The sequence below is a fragment of the Phyllobates terribilis genome, unplaced genomic scaffold (assembly GCF_046119375.1).
Source record: "Phyllobates terribilis strain yellow unplaced genomic scaffold, ASM4611937v1 Scaffold_60__1_contigs__length_8166268, whole genome shotgun sequence".
Taxonomy (NCBI): Eukaryota; Metazoa; Chordata; class Amphibia; order Anura; family Dendrobatidae; genus Phyllobates; species Phyllobates terribilis.
Window position 1 is genome coordinate 174351 of NW_027362820.1, and position 19067 is coordinate 193417.

Below are 19067 nucleotides of genomic sequence, written 5' to 3' on the forward strand. Positions count from 1 at the left end.
TATCCTTCTCAATCTGAGAAATTGGCCCACCAGTATCGACCGGATCATTGGAGGGGGATGTGATGAAGACGCCAGCAGTAAAGAATTCACTGCTGTATCTTTACGGAACAGGGAAGATTGCAGGCAATTTTGGTAGTCCCTGTAGATTTTAACGTCCAGAAACTCTATAGAGCTCCTATCACTCTGGTATGTTAAATGAATATTCAAATGATTTTGATTCAGGCTATCCATAAAATGGTGTAATTCTATATCAGTACCCTGCCAGATCAAGAAAATATCATCGATGTACCGCGTCCAAAAAAGGACGCGGTCAATCGAAGGATACAGATCTGACAAAAATAGATCCCTCTCCCACAGCCCCAGGAACAGATTGGCATACGCCGGAGCAAAAGATGCCCCCATGGCGGTGCCCTGGAGCTGCAGGTAGAAGGATTCCTTAAATAGAAAAAAATTATGCGATAGGGTGAACTCAAGTAGTTGGCTGATAAAGTTCACCATATTCAATGTCTTAGAAGAGGACTGAACAAAGAATTGGGTAGCCTGAATACCATCAACGTGAGGGATGTTGGTATACAGCGACTCCACATCGCATGTCACCAATATGGTATCTATGCCTATGTGGAGTCCATCAATTTTCTTTAAAAATTCTGAGGTATCCTTCGTAAATGAAGGTAACAGCTCCACCAGGGGCTGGAGTTCAGCATCAATGAAGCGGTTAACATTTTCCAGATAATTACCCCTCCCTGATACTATTGGCCTTCCCGGTGGGGTCTGACAATTTTTGTGTATCTTAGGTAGAAGATATAGGGTGGGAATGACAGGTTCACTGACCTGTAATGCTAAGTATAGTTCCTTGGAGATAGCACCAGTATCTCTGGCAGATTGTAAGATGGAACCTAATTCCTTTTGATATTTACCCAAGGGGTTAAAGGTCAACTTTTTATAGCATTCCGGATTTTTAAGTTGACGGAACGCTTCTTCCTCATACATAGATTTGGGCCAGATCACCACATTCCTACCCTTATCTGCTGGTTTAAATACGACGTCAGAATATTTCCGCAATTTCTGGAGACATTGTCTCTCATCTCTCGTTAAGTTATCCCGTGTTGGATATCGGGGAATATTTTCAAAGTCCTTGCTCACCATTTTGACAAATACCTCAATGGTTGAGCAAGTGGACAGAGGAGGAAATTTCTGAGAGCGTGGTTTGATAGATGGAGGGATCTTACCCTCTATTTGATCGTTATGTTCCTCCGCCAGTACTTCAAGATCAGCTAGCGCCACTTGTTCCGTCTCTGTGGGGAATAAGCGAGATGTAGTTTCATCATGGAAGTGTCGTTTAAATAATAATTTCCTTGCAAAGAGGTGCAAGTCTTTGATGGCTGAAAATCTATCAAATTGAGCCGTAGGGCAAAACATTAGACCTTTCTTTAATATTGACAACTCCATCTCAGAAAAAGAATGAGCACTTAAATTGATTACCTTTAAATTGTCTCTCGCCTCTGGTGCGTAGGTATAATTGCGCTTGTTGGGAGGAAACCGTAGTTCACGTTTCCGTTTAGGAGTAGAAACTACCGAACCAGAGACGGAAGAGGAGGCGTCAGAAGCCTCGCTAGTCTGTGGGTTAGATGATAATGAGGGAGTGCGAGCTCTATTGCTGCCTGAAGGTACAGACTTTTTCCACATGTAGATTCTCCCTGAGGCAAGATCCCTCTAGTCTCTCATCAATTTTCTGGCATGGTTTGTCTGGATGTCTTTAACCCATAGATCCATGGATTTATCCATTTGTGTATCAATGATATTCATCTGATCCACCGAAAAATCCACCTTAGCCTTCACATAAATTGTCTCAAGGGTTTTGTCAATCTCACTGATTGATTTAAGATTCAGTTGTATCAACAGTTGCATGAACCTTTTAGACGTCTCATTGCATACCTGCTCCCAATCCCTGATGAACTCCTCATCTTCCACCAGAAATGATGGTATAACCCGTACCCTTAGGCCCCTAGGGATCAATTGTTTCAATATATAGTTTTCTAAATAGGCTTTGTTCCACCATAAACGTGTTCTTTTTAGTAGTAAGCCCCTAATTATGCTTGAAACTGAATCAACCTGTGAACCACTGGAATCCATTGCCGTAGCACCACTGTTGCCAAACACTTCATTAATTTGTCCTTGCCAGGAAAGTTCCCTGGCTTTAAGGTCCATATCCAGAGTAGATGTAACCTGTGCAGAACACAGTAAGATTAAGGAAGGCAAAAAACACTGAACTAAGAAGCACGGGACACAGACCATACTATCACCTGTAGATTGGCCTGGTCTAACCTATATCGAGTGCTTTAATGTATGGACCAATAGGGAATGGCAGACCATTCGGTAACAAACATAAGATAAACGAGAACCACCGAATGATAGGTCCAATAGGGCAAAGGATACATATAAGACTTTTATTATCGTAACGGCAACACGTGGCACTGCATGCAAAAGGAAAAACCGCATTGCAGTGACCAAACACAAACAGAAATCATATAATGGAAGTTACATAGTGAGCTGCATTAACACATATAGATAGTAGTACAACAGGTATACATATCAGACAAATGTTAAAGCTCCATTTGGCATATGGTGAATACCACCTAGGAGACCAGGAACAGAGACAGACATCAAGCCATCTCATAAATATAAAGGTACCATGTGCACCATCATTGTGACCATATCCATATCAAATGCATCTAGACGGTCAATACTAAATGAATAGGTGACAGCATATAGTCAGTAAAAGAGAAAATAGTATACCTGTGTCTACAGCAGCTTATGTGGATGGCACATGCGGCAAACCCCGACGCGCGTTTCGGACAGCAAGTCCTTCGTCAGGGGGTACCGTCCAACTGAACCACCGCGTATATAAAGGTAAGTGTGACCAATGGAATCCGGGGCATACATAATTAATGTGACCTCAAGGTGCAATCGCGTGGAAACACGTGCACCCAGCTGGTGGTTCAGTTGGACGGTACCCCCTGACGAAAGACACAGGTATACTATTTTCTCTTTTACTGACTATATGCTGTCACCTATTCATTTAGTATTGACCGTCTAGATGCATTTGATATGGATATGGTCACAATGATGGTGCACATGGTACCTTTATATTTATGAGATGGCTTGATGTCTGTCTCTGTTCCTGGTCTCCTAGGTGGTATTCACCATATGCCAAATGGAGCTTTAACATTTGTCTGATATGTATACCTGTTGTACTACTATCTATATGTGTTAATGCAGCTCACTATGTAACTTCCATTATATGATTTCTGTTTGTGTTTGGTCACTGCAATGCGGTTTTTCCTTTTGCATGTAGTGCCACGTGTTGCCGTTACGATAATAAAAGTCTTATATGTATCCTTTGCCCTATTGGACCTATCATTCGGTGGTTCTCGTTTATCTTATGTTTGTTACCGAATGGTCTGCCATTCCCTATTGGTCCATACATTAAAGCACTCGATATAGGTTAGACCAGGCCAATCTACAGGTGATAGTATGGTCTGTGTCCCGTGCTTCTTAGTTCAGTGTTTTTTGCCTCCCTTATGCAGGATGTATGATGCCCCAACACAGTGTAATGCCCCCATTATGCCCATTACGCAGTATGTATGATGCCCCCACAGTGTAATGCCCCCATTATGCCCCTTATGTAGTATGTATGATGCCCCCCACAGTGTAATGCCCCCATTATGCCCCTTATACAGTATGTATGATGCCCCCCACACAGTGTAATGCCCCCATTATGCCCCTTATGCAGTATGTATGATGCCCCCCACACAGTGTAATGCCCCTTATGTAGTATGTATGATGCCCCCATTATGCCCCTTATACAGTATGTATGATGCCCCCCACACAGTGTAATGCCCCCATTATGCCCCTTATGCAGTATGTATGATGCCCCCCACACAGTGTAATGCCCCCATTATGCCCCTTATGCAGTATGATGCCCCCCACACAGTGTAATGCCCCTTATGCAGTATGTATGATGCTCCTCACAGTGTAATGCCCCCATCATGCCCCTTATACAGTATGTGTAATGCCCCCATTATGCCACTTATGCAGTATGTATGATGCCCCCCCACAGTGTAATGCCCCCATTATGCCCCTTATGCAGTATGTATGATGCCCCCACACAGTGTAATGCCCCCATTATGCCCCTTATGCAGTATGTATGATGCCCCCCACACAGTGTAATGCCCCCATTATGCCCCTTATGCAGTATGTATGATGCCCCCCACACAGTGTAATGCCCCCATTATGCCCCTTATGCAGTAGGTATGATGCCCCCACACAGTGTAATGCCCCCATTATGCCCCTTATGTAGTATGTATGATGCCCCCACAGTGTAATGCCCCCATTATGCCTCTTATACAGTATGTATGATGCCCCCCACACAGTGTAATGCCCCCATTATGCCCCTTATGCAGTATGTATGATGCCCCCACACAGTGTAATGCCCCCATTATGCCCCTTATGCAGGATGTATGATGCCTCCACACAGTGTAATGCCCCCATTATGCCCCTTATGCTGGATGTATGATGCCCCAACACAGTGTAATGCCCCCATTATGCCCATTACGCAGTATGTATGATGCCCCCATTATGCCCCTTATGTAGTATGTATGATGCCCCCCACAGTGTAATGCCCCCATTATGCCCCTTATGTAGGATGTATGATGCCCCCACACAGTGTAATATCCCCATTATGCCCCTTATGTAGTATGTATGATGCCTCCACTATGCCCCTTATGTAGTATGTATGATGCCCCCACAGTGTAATGCCCCAATTATGCCCCTTATACAGTATGTATGATGCCCCCCACACAGTGTAATGCCCCTATTATGCCCCTTATGCAGTATGTATGATGCCCCCCACAGTGTAATGCCCCCATTATGCCCCTTATGCAGGATGTATGATGCCCCCATTATGCCCCTTATACAGTATGTATGATGCCCCCCCCCACACAGTGTAATATCCCCATTATGCCCCTTATGCAGGATGTATGATGCCCCCACAGTGTAATGCCCCCATTATGCCCCTTATGTAGTATGTATGGTGCCCCCCACAGTGTAATGCCCCCATTATGCCCCTTATACAGTATGTATGATGCCCCCCACACAGTGTAATGCCCCCATTATGCCCCTTATGCAGTATGTATGATGCCCCCACACAGTGTAATGCCCCCATTATGTCCCTTATGCAGTATGTATGATGCCCCCACACAGTGTAATGCCCCTTATGCAGTATGTGTAATGCCCCCATTATGCCCCTTATGCAGTATGTATGATGACCCCACACAGTGTAATGTTCCCATAGTACCGCCATCCCCCCACACAGTATAATCAGAGGCATAACTAGGGTCTGATGGGACCTGTTGCGAGATTTCAACCACCCTCCATCCTGATATATACAGTGGGTAAGGAAAGTATTCAGACCCCTTTAAATTTGGTAAATTCTAAAAAGTTCATTTTTTTTCTCATTAAAGTACACTCTGCACCCCATCTTGACTGAAAAAAACAGAAATAAAGAAATTTGTGCAAATTTATTAAAAAAGAAAAACTGAAACATCACATGGTCATAAGTATTAAGACCCTTTGCTCAGACATTCATATTTAAGTCACATACTGTCCATTTCCTTGTGATCCTCCTTGAGATGGTTCTACTCCTTCATTGGAGTCCAGCTGTGTTTAATTAAACTAATAGGACTTGATTTAGAAAGGCACACACCTGTCTATATAAGACCTCACAGCTCACATTGCATGTCAGACCAAATGAGAATCATGAGCTCAAAGGAACTGCACAAGGAGCTCAGAGACAGAATTGTGGCAAGGCACGGATCTGGCCCAGGTTACAAAAGAATTTCTGCATTACTCAAGGTTTCTAAGAGCACAGTGGCCTCCATATTCCTTAAATAGAAGAAGTTTGGGACCACTAGAAGTCTTCCTAGACCTGGCCTTCCAGCCAAACTGAGCAATCGTGGGAGAAGAGCCTTGGTGAGAGAGGTAAAGAAGAACCCCAAGGTCACTGTGGCTGAGCTCCGGAGATGAGAGAAAGTTCTACAAAGTCAACTATCACTGCAGCGCTCCACCAGTCGGGCCTTTATGACTGAGTGGCCCCACGGAAGCCTCTCCTCAGTGCAAGACATATGAAAGCCCTCATAGAGTTTGAACAAAAACACATGAAGGACTCCCAGACTATGAGAAATAATATTCTCTGGTCTGATGAGATGAAGATAGAACTTTTTGGTGATAATTCTAAGCAGTATGTGTGGAGAAAACCAGGCACTGTTCATTACCTGCCCAATACAATCCCAACAGTGAAACATGGTGGTGGCAGCATCATGCTATGGGGGTGCTTTTCAGCTGCAGAGACAGGACGACTGCTTGCAATTGAAGGAAACATGAATGCGGCCAAGTACAGACATATCCTGGATGAACACCTCTTCCAGAGTGCTCTGGACCTCAGACTTGGCTGAAGGTTCACCTTCCAACAAGACAATGACCCTAAACACACAGCTAAAATATCAAAGGAGTGGCTTCAGAACAACTCTGTGACCATTCTTGACTGGCCCAGCCACAGCCTTGACCTAAACCCAACTGAGCATCTCTGGAGAGACCTGAAAATGGCTGTCCACCAATCTGCAATGTAATATTTCAGGTTTTCTTTTTAAATAAATTTGCAAAAAATTCTACATTTCAGCATTTTTTTTCAGTCAAGATGGGGTGCAGAGTGTACTTTAACCCCTTAAAAGCCCAGGGCGTACTAATACGCACCTGCACCCTGGGCTTTAAGAGCGAGGTACGTATTAGTACGCCCTGTTGATTTCGCCCGCACAGCCTGGGTGTCAGCTGATTGTCACAGCTGACACCCGGTGGTATGTGCGATTGAAGTCGATCGCAGCATTGCGGGGGCAAGGGGAGGTGATCGCCGATACTCTCCTCTCCTGCCGGCGTCCAACGCTGTCTGCCGCGGCTTCCCGGATGTTACCATGATGACCCAATGTCGTCAAAACAACATCTGGGTCACCAGACAGCAGGAGGATACTTTGGTCATGCGCAGTGCACGGCCAAAGTATCTTCTGCATCTGCAGCACTGACAGCCTGTATAGCACAGGGATGGTGCTCCATCCCTATGCTATACAGGCGATCAGAGTAAAAAAAGTGAAAGTCCCATAGTGGGAAAAAATATAAAAGTAAAAAAAAGTGTTAAAAAATGAAAAATAAATAATAATTTGTAAAATATTTTAAAAAATCAAAAAAGAATCCACCAAAAATAAAAATATAATGTACCCATTAATAAATATTATTATGAAAAAAAACAAAACAATTAAAGTTCACATATTTGGTATCACCGCGTCCGGAACGACCTGACCTATAAAACTGTCCCACTAGTTAACCCCTTTAGTGAACACGGTAGAAAAAATAAAAAACTAAGCAAAAAACAATGCTTTATCATCATACCACAAAAAATGGAATAACACGCGATCAAAAAGACGAATAAAAATGGTACCGCTGAAAAGGTCATCTTGTCCCACAAAAAACGAGCCGCCATACAGCTCTATCAGCCGAAAAATAAAAAAGTTATAGCTCTCAGAATAAAGCGATGCAAAAAAAATGTTATTTCTATAAAATAGCTTTTATTGTGTAAAAGCGCCAAAACATAGAAAAACTATATAAATGTGGTACCGCTGTAAACGTACTGACCCGAAGAATAAAGCTACCTTATCGATTTTATCACATGCGAAACGGCATAAAAAAACCCCCCAAAAAACAATTCCTTGCGCTCAAGACTAATGACAGCTTATTCAATATGATGACCTAATGTTATCAAATTCTGTGTCGTACCTCTGGGTTCAAAATGTTCACTATACCCCTTGAGGGGTGTAGTTGCCAAAATGGGGTCACTTGTTGGGGGTTTCCACTATTTAGGCACCCTACTATTTAGGCATTCACTCTCAATTCCAGCCAATTTTGCGTTCAAAAGGACAAGCAGTGCTCTTTCCCTTCTGAACTCTGCCGTGCGCCCAAACACTGCATTTTCCCCACATATGGGGCATTGGCGTACTCAGGAGAAATTGCACAAAAGTTTTTGGGGTCCATTTTCACCTCTTAACCTTGTGAAAATAAAAAAATTGGGGCTGAAACATCATTTTTGTGGAAAAAGTTAGATTTTTTTGTTTTCACGGCTCCATGTTATAAACTTCTGTAAAGCACTTGGGGGTTCAGGGTGCTCACCACACATCTAGATAAGTTCCCTGAGGGGTCTAGTTTCCAAAATGGTGTCACTTGTGGGGGGTTTCCACTGTTTAGGCTCATCAGGCGCTCTCCAAACGCAACATGGCGTCCGCTAATTATTCAAGCAAATTTTACATTCGAAAAGTCAAATGGCGCTCCTTCCCTTCCTGCCATGAGCCAAAACAGTGTTTTTTCCCCACATATGGGGTATCTGTGTGCTCACGGGAAATTGCACAACAAATTTTGGGGTCTATTTTTTCCTGTTACCCTTGCGAAAATAAAAAAAATTGGGTCTAAAGTAACATTATTGTGAAAAAAGTTAAATGTTAATTTTTTTCTTCCACATTCCAAAAATTCCTGTGAAGCACCTGAAGGGTTAATAAAGTTCTTGAATGTGGTTTTGAGCACCTTGAGGGGTGCAGTTTTTAGAATGGTGTCACTTTTGGGTATTTTCTGTCATAAAGACCCCTCAAAGTGACTTCAATTGTGATGTGGTCCCTAAAAAAATGGTTTTGTAAATTTTGTTGGAAAAATGAGAAATCAACTTTTAACCCTTATAGCTCCCTAATAAAAAAAAAAATTTGGTTCCAAAATTGTGCTGATGTAAAGTAGACATGTGGGAAATGTTATTTATTAACTATTTTGTGTGACATATCTCTCGGATTTAAGGGCATAAAAATTCAAATTTTGAAAATTGAAAAATTTTCAAAATTTTCACCAAATTTCCATTTTTTTCACAAATAAACGCAAGTGATATCGAAGAAATTTTACCACAATCATGAACTACAATATGTCACGAAAAAACAGTCTCAGAATCAGGGGGATCCGTTGAAGCGTTCCAGAGCAATTACCTCATAAAGTGACAGTGGTCAGAATTGTAAAAATTGGCCTGGTCATTAACGTGCAAACCACCTTGGGTTGTAAAGGGGTTAATGAGAAAAAAATGAACTTTTTAGAATTTACCAAATGGCTGCAATGAAACAAAGAGTGAACACTTTAAAGGGGTCTGAATACTTTTCGTACCCACCGTATATGTATGTCCCTTATCATTGGCCCCAACCTGGTATATGTCCTCTGTGCTGCCTCTGTTCTTTAGTGTATAGAAAAAAATAAACTATTACACTCACCAGGGGCGAACATAGAAGTAATGGGGCCCCATAACAGAAGTATAATGCACTCCCCATAATCCTCCATACAGTATAATGCACTCCCCATAATCCTCCATACAGTATAATGCACAGCCCATAGTCATCCATGTAGTATAATGCACAGCCCATAGTCATCCATGTAGTATAATGTACAGCCCATAGTCATCCATGTAGTATAATGTACAGCCCATAGTCATCCATGTAGTATAATGTACAGCCCATAGTCATCCATGTAGTATAATGTACAGCCCATAGTCATCCATGTAGTATAATGCACAGCCCATAGTCATCCATGTAGTATAATGTACAGCCCATAGTCATCCATGTAGTATAATGCACAGCCCATAGTCATCCATGTAGTATAATGCACAGCCCATCCTCTTACATGTAGTATAATGCACAGCCCATAGTCCGTACATGTAGTATAATGCACAGCCCATAGTCATCCATGTAGTATAATGCACAGCCCATAGTCATCCATGTAGTATAATGCACAGCCCATAGTCATCCATGTAGTATAATGCACAGCCCATAGTCATCCATGTAGTATAATGCACAGCCCATAGTCCGTACATGTAGTATAATGCACAGCCCATCCTCTTACATGTAGTAGTATGGCCAAGGGCACCGTGTACTCACTGATTTAAAAAAAACCAAACCCATTATACTCGCCTTCACTCCGCTCCCTCGCCGCGCGGTGTCTTTTTTTTCTGGAAGCGACAGGAGAGCATGATGTTACTTCCATGCGCCCCTAATGACGTACATGCCGATGTCAGCTGCTGGCCTCTGATTGGTCGGCAGCGTGTATTGTGGCACTTCAGCTGAATGTTTGTCCGAGAACACACATCCAGCTGCAGCAGGGGTTGGTGGTGGCTGGGCCCGGTCACAGGAGCGACTGCGGTCATTAAGCCTCTCAATATAATGCTCTCATAGTCCCTCTATTTCCCGACACTGTATAATGTTCTTACAGTACCGCCATCTTCCCACATACAGTATAATGTTCCCACAGTTCCGCAATCTTCCCACATACACTATAATGTTCCCACAGTACCGCCATCCCTCCACATACAATATAATATTCCCACATTACCACCATCCCCCCCACATACAGTATAATGTTGTCACAATACCACCATCCCCCCCACATACAGTATAATGATCCCACAGTGCCGCCAACCCCAATTTTATTTTATGTTTTAACACTTGGTTTTCTTTTTTTAGTGTTTTTCATGTAATATATGGAAGCCTACAGGAAAATGCTAAAAGAAACATAATATCCAGGAAAAAAAAAACACTGTGCAAGGAGACATTAGCATCAAATAACTCCTGTCTTGGTGTTCTTACAAACAAGCTCTTAGAAATGAGATCTAACGTGATAAAAGATTACAACCTGGGAAAGACGGGAAACATTCATGTGGACAGTCGGTGATGATGTAGTTAGTGACGGACTCTGGCCAAATTTGTTTCTAGAGCCGTATTAGAAGATGAAGATGTCGTCCTCATCATGAAGTTGTTTTTTCTCATGTCACGTGTAATGTATATGACGAGAATTAGCGTTATGGAAGATGAGTCTATAAGAAACGTATTCAGCTGCAGACTCCAAGGAAGAAACTGCTTGTTGTCTGTGGCCTAAAATATATAGGTTTTATTAGTATGTCAGGGACAAAAGCAGAATGTTGTAAAATAATAAAAATACCATTGCTGCTTGGGTTTCTGGGTGATTCTTACTGAAGCAGTGGCCAACTTAGCCAGTGATTGGAAGTATGGAGGAGATGTCTAAGTCAGCAATTCAACTTGTGTTCCAGTCCATAAAAGACTAGAGAATACAACATCTACACGTTCTATCTCCTGATATATTATTGTCTCCAGTAATTGTATTAATACACTGAATTCTTTACGATGTTCCATCGGCTCATCTTCTTCTCATTCAGGTCTCTACAATATCGGATCCTCTCAGTGAAGATCTTCTATATAAGAGAATTTTTCTGAATCACCTATCAAGGATGGATATGGACAGAGACAAGATGGTGGAGAGGATATTACACCTCACCCTAGAGATCCTCTTCTGGCTTACTGGAGAGGTGAGAGATTCTGATGACGTCACATTACGTCATTCTTATGTATGGTAATAACAGATGGACAGAACTGGAGAGGTGAGGACTCTGGAAATGTCTGGAGTGAGATGTATTAATGTGTCTCTCCATAACCAGGATTACACAGTAGTGAAGAAGACCTCTAGTGAGCGCTGTCAGGACCCTGTGTCTGAGGGATCGGGAAGACCCCTGAGCCCAATCACAGGACCTCAGTCTCACTTCCTGATACATGAGGACATCAATGACCAGAAGATCCTAGAAATCATCTACAAGATGATTGAGCTGCTGACTGGAGAGGTGACACTGCTGGGAATGCTGGGACATTATACAGTAACGCTATGAAGGGATCGGGGGATGACGATATCCTTGTATGTGTCAGGTTCCTATAAGGTGTCAGGATGTCGCTGTCTATTTCTCCATGGAGGAGTGGGAGTATTTAGAAGGACACAAAGATCTGTACAAGGACGTCATGGAGGTTCCCCAGCCCCTCACATCACCAGGTAATAGACAGGACTAAATACACACGGCCTATAATTATCTGTATGTAAAGAAAGAATTCAGTCCCTTATGTGTTTCCTCCAGATCTATCCAGTAAGAGGACAACACCAGAGAGATGTCCCCGTCCTCTTCTTCCACAGGACTGTAAACAAGAAGACCCCAATGTTCCTCAGGATCATCAGGTAGATGGAGAGAATGGGCCATGAGATCTCCCCTATGATGTGTGTCAGCTGTGAAGGTCTTGTGCTCAGTCTTGTTTTATCCCCCAGTATTATATGTTTTATACTTGTGTAATAAGAACGGTGGAGACAGCCGGATTAGAGCTGATCATAGATGTGACTTCTCCATGTTTACAATATTTGTTTCAGGGTGAAGATCTGACCCATATTAATACTACAGAGACATATGTGAGGGGTGATGAGCGGTGTAAAGAGGAGATTCCTACATATGACTACCCAGGTGAGTAGCGACCACTAAATGCTGACAAGTCACAGATTCTTCTCAGTCACCGGCTGTGGCTGCTTTATCAGTGGTGGAGTCCGGCCGTATCACAATCGTGTGATCACCATTTTACCGCTAGGCCACAACATTTTCCTCCATCCGAAAATGTTCACATTACTTTGTGTAATTGTAAAAGACCTTTTCTGTAGAACTTAAAACCTGGAGGATCCACCCACCCCCTGGGATTAGGAGACGCTGACCGTTACCTGCCCAGATCTGTAAACTGCAAAGCCAAATGGTAGCGTACGTAGAATGTGCTGACAAGTGAGAAAATCAAAATTATGATGGACCTGTAAGAGAAAGCGGAGGGTAATGATGGTGTTGGCTTCCTAGAACCCTGATATCTTATTGGATGAATCTACCTTCTCTCCCTTCTTTGCTGCTGAATGTCCTCATATGGTCCCTACAAGACCAGGTCCAGTCTTTCTGGCCAAACTTCACTTTTATGATCGACAATATTAAATGTGCAGTGAGGGACAAGTGTGAATTTCTGTACAATAACAACAGAGTTTCCCTTTATCCTGACTTTTCAATTTATTTTTAAACCAACTAACTTCAAACAAGATTGCGATAAACTACATAAAAAAACATTACACCTGTGCCATGATATATCTCTAAGCTGTGCGTGGCTGATGGCTGTAATATACATTTATTCACGTCTGCAGGAGATGTGTTGGCATGGCTCGAGCCCTGGTTTCATGGATTCACTCCACGTCATAAATTCCATTATGTTTTCCATCCTAAGGAATTCAGATTACTGCACAATCTCTCCTGAAATGGAGGCGCTAATACTTTCTCTATTCTCCTGGTCAGGACTCATAGTAGCCCTAATGGTCCATCATAAATGAGTGTGACTCCGGTTTAGTGTTGGAGCTCTCTCTTATATATACGTTGTTGTTGGGGATGTAACATATCTTTTATTCTGTATTTTTTTACAGGTTCACTTTGTTTGATTTTGGTGGGATCGGCCTGCCTCACTTATTTGACTCTATAACTCCCTGGTAGTCTTTAAAAGAAGGTCTCCATTACCTCTTCCCAATGCCCGAGGTCTAAATTTAAGACACCTCAGCTCTGCACTATTATAAAAAGTTCTCTTTGAACGTCTAATATTTCTTCTTGAAATTCATCTGATAGAAAATATTGTCCCTTACGATAGTTTAGATTCCCAAGAGCCACCGAGCCCCATACTCCAATTACCCCAGAGAGGTTTCACCACTAGTTACTCACTACTTACTGATGGAGACTGTTGAGTTTGATCATTTCAGTAGATGTGTTATTGTCTATAGTCACAGTTTTGACTACAGTAGTTAGTTCCCAAAATACTCTGATTTAACCCCTTCCTGCAGCCAGTTTTGTGTCCCTAATCAGGGCCCATTTTCAAATCTGACGTGTGTCACTTTATGTGGTCATAACTTTGGAATTCTTCACAAAGAATAATAGGAAACAAATGAACCTTACAAATTATTTACCACCTTCTCTTGAATCCAACAATACTCTATATACGGTTGTACACTACTCTCTGGGCACAAGGGAAGGAGCGCCATTTAGCTATCTGAATGCAGATCTTGCTGGAATAGTTTGCAGACACAATGTATTGGGGGCACTGTTCATGGTCACCTGGCAGCTCAAAAGATGGCTACCACGAATAGGCTTGGTGCTATATACTCCATTTTACTGAGCCCATGGATTGCCTTGCTCATCACCCTTTAACCCCAAGAAGAATAGTCAGGTAGCCGGGTCAGAACCAGGAGGACAGAGAAAATACTAAATCAGACAGGAGTAGTCAGTAAACAGGCCGAGGTCACAAGAAGAAACAAATCCACAAGCCAGGAGCTGAGCACAGAGGACTGAACCAGAGGAGAACAAGGCTGTATCTGGCAGATTCCAGCAATATGCTTCCAGCTTTAGTAGGGTGCGGTGCTTTCCAGTTGGATGAAGCAGGGAGCAGATTACTCCAGCTGGACAGCACACACCCATACTGCCAGACTGGATGGTACTACAGGTCCCAGCAACCCTAATCTTAGTGTTTGGACACAGCCTGCGCTGCCCAGAGCTTCTGGTTCCAACGTCTCCTCCATCACCAGCGCTACCTGCAGAATGATTAAGGTGGTGACAGAAGCAGACGTCGGGGGAGCAGGTCCCAGAGGAGATGGGACACGCTATTTACAGAAGCCTTAAAGAAGTTGTCCAGTACTTTTTACAGTTGCCCAATGTCCCCCAATGTATTTACCCTGTGCCCATAAGAATCTTTGTAATTACCTTCTGCTGTCCTTCTTGCCTGTGAATGACGCTATCGGGGGTCACGTGATGCCTGACAGCGGCCAGCGATATTGCCGCTCACAGGCAAGAAGGACTGCAGAAGGTAATTACAAAAAGACTTATGGGCACAGGGTAAATACATTGGAGGACATTGGGACAATTGTAAAAAGTACTGGACAACTTCTTTGATATAACAAAGCGACTCCATTTTGGAAATTATAACCCGCAGTGAATTAATCTATAGATTTAGGGATTATTTTGACTCCACAGCCACTTTCTGGAAATTAGCACGCAATGGATGGTGGAGAGTGAAAATTGCACATTTGCCATTTTATTACCCAACACTTAGTGCCCAGATTGTGCTCCAGGAGACACACACACCGTAAATTAAGTGGGTTCTTCTCACTATAGTAATGCCAAATACATGGATGCTGAATGTGGTTTGGGGGCACTGCAAGGCTCAGAAGCGAGGGGGAGATCTGACTTTGGGAGAGCGGACTTTGCTGGATTGATTTATTGATGAGAAGAAGTTTTTATTGGTATAATTTTTGCCTACATAACATTTTTTGATGGCTTCTTATTCCATATTTGGGAGACAGAATGAACAATCAGTTGAACACCACGCTCTACTGGTGCATCCTATGAGGTTTTCACGTTTCTCTGTCATTCTGTCAATAACTTGTCGTTTCTACAGACGTTTTAAGTAGAAATGTTCAAAAATATAAATTTCAGGGATATTTTATTCAGAATTAATAATTGTTTTTTTTCTTGGCAGATGACTGTACCAGGAGATCAGAGGAACAGCTGATATCTTCAATTTTTAAATCTGATGATCTTGAGATCCCACAGGATACAATTGAAGTGAATGCCATTACTCCAGATATACCATCATCCCTTCACAGCAAAGATCTATCATCTGATCCTATGAAACAGGTTCTGTCTTCTGATTCATTACCGACTACTAATGAAAATCAAAATAAAAAAATAAGCATTACAAAACAAACTGCTCATAAAGGAACGAAGTCATTTTCATGTTCAGAAAATGGAAATAGTTTTACCCTCGAAAAGTCTATTCTTAAACATCAAAAAATACACACAGCGGACAATAGATTTTTTTGTTCCAAATATGGGAAATGTTTTAACGATAAATCAGCTTTGGTTAAGAACCAGAGACTTCACATAGGGGAGAAGCCTTTTACCTGTTCAGAATGTGAAAAATGTTTCAACCAGAAAGCACATCTTAATATCCACCAGAGAACCCACACAGGGGAGAAGCCTTTTTCATGTTCAGAATGTGGGAAATGTTTTAACCAGAAATCAGCTTTGGTCAAGCACCAGAGAATTCACACAGGGGTGAAGCCTTTTACCTGTTCAGAATGTGAAAAATGTTTCAACCAGAAAGCACATCTTAATATCCACCAGAGAACCCACACAGGGGAGAAGCCTTTTTCATGTTCAGAATGTGGGAAATGTTTTAACCAGAAATCAGATTTTGTCAAGCACCAAAGAACCCACAAAGGTGAGAAGCCTTTTTCATGTTCAGAATGTGGGAAATGTTTTAACGATAAATCATCTTTGGTTAAGCACCAGAGAACTCACACAGGGGAGAAGCCTTTTACCTGTTCAGAATGTGAAAAATGTTTCAACCAGAAAGCACATCTTAATATCCACCAGAGAACCCACACAGGGGAGAAGCCTTTTTCATGTTCAGAATGTGGGAAATGTTTTAAACAGAAATCAGCTTTGGTTAGCCACCAGAGAATTCACACAGGAGAGAAGCCTTTTTCATGTGCAGAATGTGGGAAATGTTTTTACGATAAATCAGCTTTAGTTAAGCACCAGGGAACTCACACAGGGGAGAAGCCTTTTTCATGTTCAGAATGTGGGAAATGTTTTAACCAGAAATCAGTTTTGATTAGGCACCAGAGAACCCACACAGTGGAGAAAACTTTTTCTTAGTCTTTTTTTTTTTAATCCAATACATTTTTGAGATTTTTTTCATTAGTTCTTTTTTTTGATAAAACAAGAAACCAGTACATACAATAATAAAGTAACATACCATAGGGATCACATACATTCATCTCTCCTATATATCCTTTCAGCTTGCCCATTACTGCCTGATAACTTGCAGTTCCTATATCTTCCAATTAACATTCCACATTCTTGAAATCTCTTACAGTTGTGCTCAAAAGTTTACATACCCCGGCAGAATTTTTCCATTCTTGGCCTTGTTTCAGAGAATATGAATGATAACAAAAAACTTTTTCTCCACTCATGGTTATTGGTTGGGTGAAGCCATTTATTGTCAAACTACTGTGTTTTCTCTTTTTAAATCTTAATGACAACCAAAAACATCCAAATGACCCTGATCAAAATTTCACATACCCCAGTTCTTAATACCGTGTATTGCCCCCTTTTAACATCAATGACAGCTTGAAGTCTTTTGTGGTAGTTGTGGATGAGGTTCTTTATTTTCTCGTATGGTAAAGCTGCCCATTCTTCTTGGCAAACAGCCTCCAGTTCCTGTAAATTCCTGGGCTGTCTAGCATGAACTGCGCGCCTAAGATCTCCCCAGAGTGGCTCAATGATATTGAGGTCAGGAGACTGAGACTGAGATGACCACTCCAGAACCTTCACTTTGTTGTGCTGTAGCCAATGACAGGTCGACTTGTCCTTGTGTTTTGGATCATTGTTATGTTGGAACGTCCAAGTAGGTCCCCATGCGCAGCTTCCGGGCTTATGAGTGCAAATTTGCCTCCAGTATTTGCTGATAACATGCTGCATTCATCTTTCCTTCAACTTTTACCAAGTTTCCTGTGCCATTGTAGCTCGTACATCCCCAAAACATCAGCGATCCACCTCCGTGCTTTACTGTAGGAATGGTGTTCCTTTTTATCATAGGCCTTGTTGACCTCTTTCCAAATGTAACGTTTATGGTTGTGGCCAAAAAGTTCAATTTTGGTCTCATCATTCCAAATTACCTTGTTCCAGAAGTTTTGAGGCTTGTCTCTATGCTGTTTGGCGTATTCTAGGTAAGATACTTTGCATTTAAGTATGGCTTTCTTCTGGCGACTCGACCATGCAGCCCATTTTTCTTCAAGTGCCTCCTTATTGTGCATCTTGAAACTGCCACATCAATAGTTTTCAGAGAGTCCTGATGTTCAGCTGGTGTTATTTGTGGGTTTTTCTTTGCATCCCGAACAATTTTCCTGGCAGTTGTGGCCGAAATTTTTGTTGGTCTAACTGACCGTGGTTTGATTTTTACAGAGCTCCTGATTTTCCATTTGTTAATCATAGTTTGAATGCTGCTGACTGGCATTATCAATTCCTTGGATATTTTTTTGTATCCCTTTCCTGTGTTATACAGTTCAACTACATTTTCCCGTAGATCCATTGACAATTCTTTTGCTTTCCCCATCTCAAAATCCAGAAACGTCAGTGGCTGGATGAAAGATGCAAGAGTCTGTCTGGATCCCAGAAACTCACTTAGCTTTTACGCACACACACTGATTACAAGCAAACAGGTCACAGGTGAGGATGTTACTTTTAGTAGCCATTCAAACCCATTTGGGTCAAATTCTGTGCATGTTATCAGGCAAAAATCACCAGGGTATGTGAACTTTTGCTCAGGGTCATTTAGATGTTTTTGGTTGTCATTAAGATATAAAAACACAGTAGTTTGACAATAAATGGCTTCACCCAACCAATAACCATGAGTGGAGAAAACAAAAGTTTATCATTCATATTCTCTGAAACAAGGCCAAAAAATGAAAAATTCTGCCGGGGTATGTAAACTTTTGAGCACAACTGCATGTATGTATATATATATATATATATATATATATATATATATATAATATATTCAGGAGCTTTGCTATGCTTTATAACTGTCAGTGCTGCACTGACACCAGTTAGGTAGATCTTGCACTGAGCACGACCTAAATAACTTGTTAGCTCTGGTCACCCGGATGTTGTCATGATGACATCGAGTCACCATGGCAATGAGTGGCCCCTGAGATGTGGGCTAACTAATTTCTGACGACATATGGGACATCACCTCTTTCAGGAGATATTATTTAATAAATTATGGGGTTCAGTTTCACCTATTAACCCTTGTGTACCTGATAAATTTGTAGCAAATACAAAAATTGCATTTTTACCACTAAAATGTCATATTTCCATGACTCAATGTTATAAAATTCTGTAAGGCACCTATGGGTTCAAAATACTTACTACACCCCTAGATTAATTCCTTAGGCAGTGAAGTTTCCAATATGGGAACCTCAGGGTCTCAGCT

General features: G+C 41.9%; 2 protein-coding genes across 2 annotated transcripts; both read left to right on the forward strand.

The window, feature by feature from the left end:
• The first annotated feature begins 2361 nt into the window (after positions 1–2361).
• Positions 2362–13505, forward strand: LOC141192371 (gastrula zinc finger protein XlCGF66.1-like). The gene is made up of 5 exons (XM_073661888.1): positions 2362–2376; positions 11351–11500; positions 11630–11809; positions 11892–12012; positions 13450–13505. The coding sequence occupies exons 1-5, from the start codon at positions 2362–2364 to the stop codon at positions 13503–13505; spliced, it is 522 nt and encodes a 173-aa protein (XP_073517989.1).
• Positions 13506–15556: 2051 nt separating this feature from the next.
• Positions 15557–18163, forward strand: LOC141192320 (uncharacterized). The gene has a single exon (XM_073661809.1). The coding sequence runs from the start codon at positions 15695–15697 to the stop codon at positions 16727–16729; it is 1035 nt and encodes a 344-aa protein (XP_073517910.1). The 5' UTR covers positions 15557–15694; the 3' UTR covers positions 16730–18163.
• Positions 18164–19067: the final 904 nt, after the last annotated feature.

Coding starts and splice junctions, on each gene's coding strand:
- LOC141192371 (XM_073661888.1), top strand. Junction 11,501..11,629: donor TCTTCTGGCTTACTGGAGAG/GTGAGAGATTCT, acceptor CTCCATAACCAG/GATTACACAGTAGTGAAGAA. Junction 11,810..11,891: donor TTGAGCTGCTGACTGGAGAG/GTGACACTGCTG, acceptor TGTATGTGTCAG/GTTCCTATAAGGTGTCAGGA.
- LOC141192320 (XM_073661809.1), top strand. CDS start 15,695: ATGAAACAGGTTCTGTCTTCTGATTCATTACCGACTACTAATGAAAAT.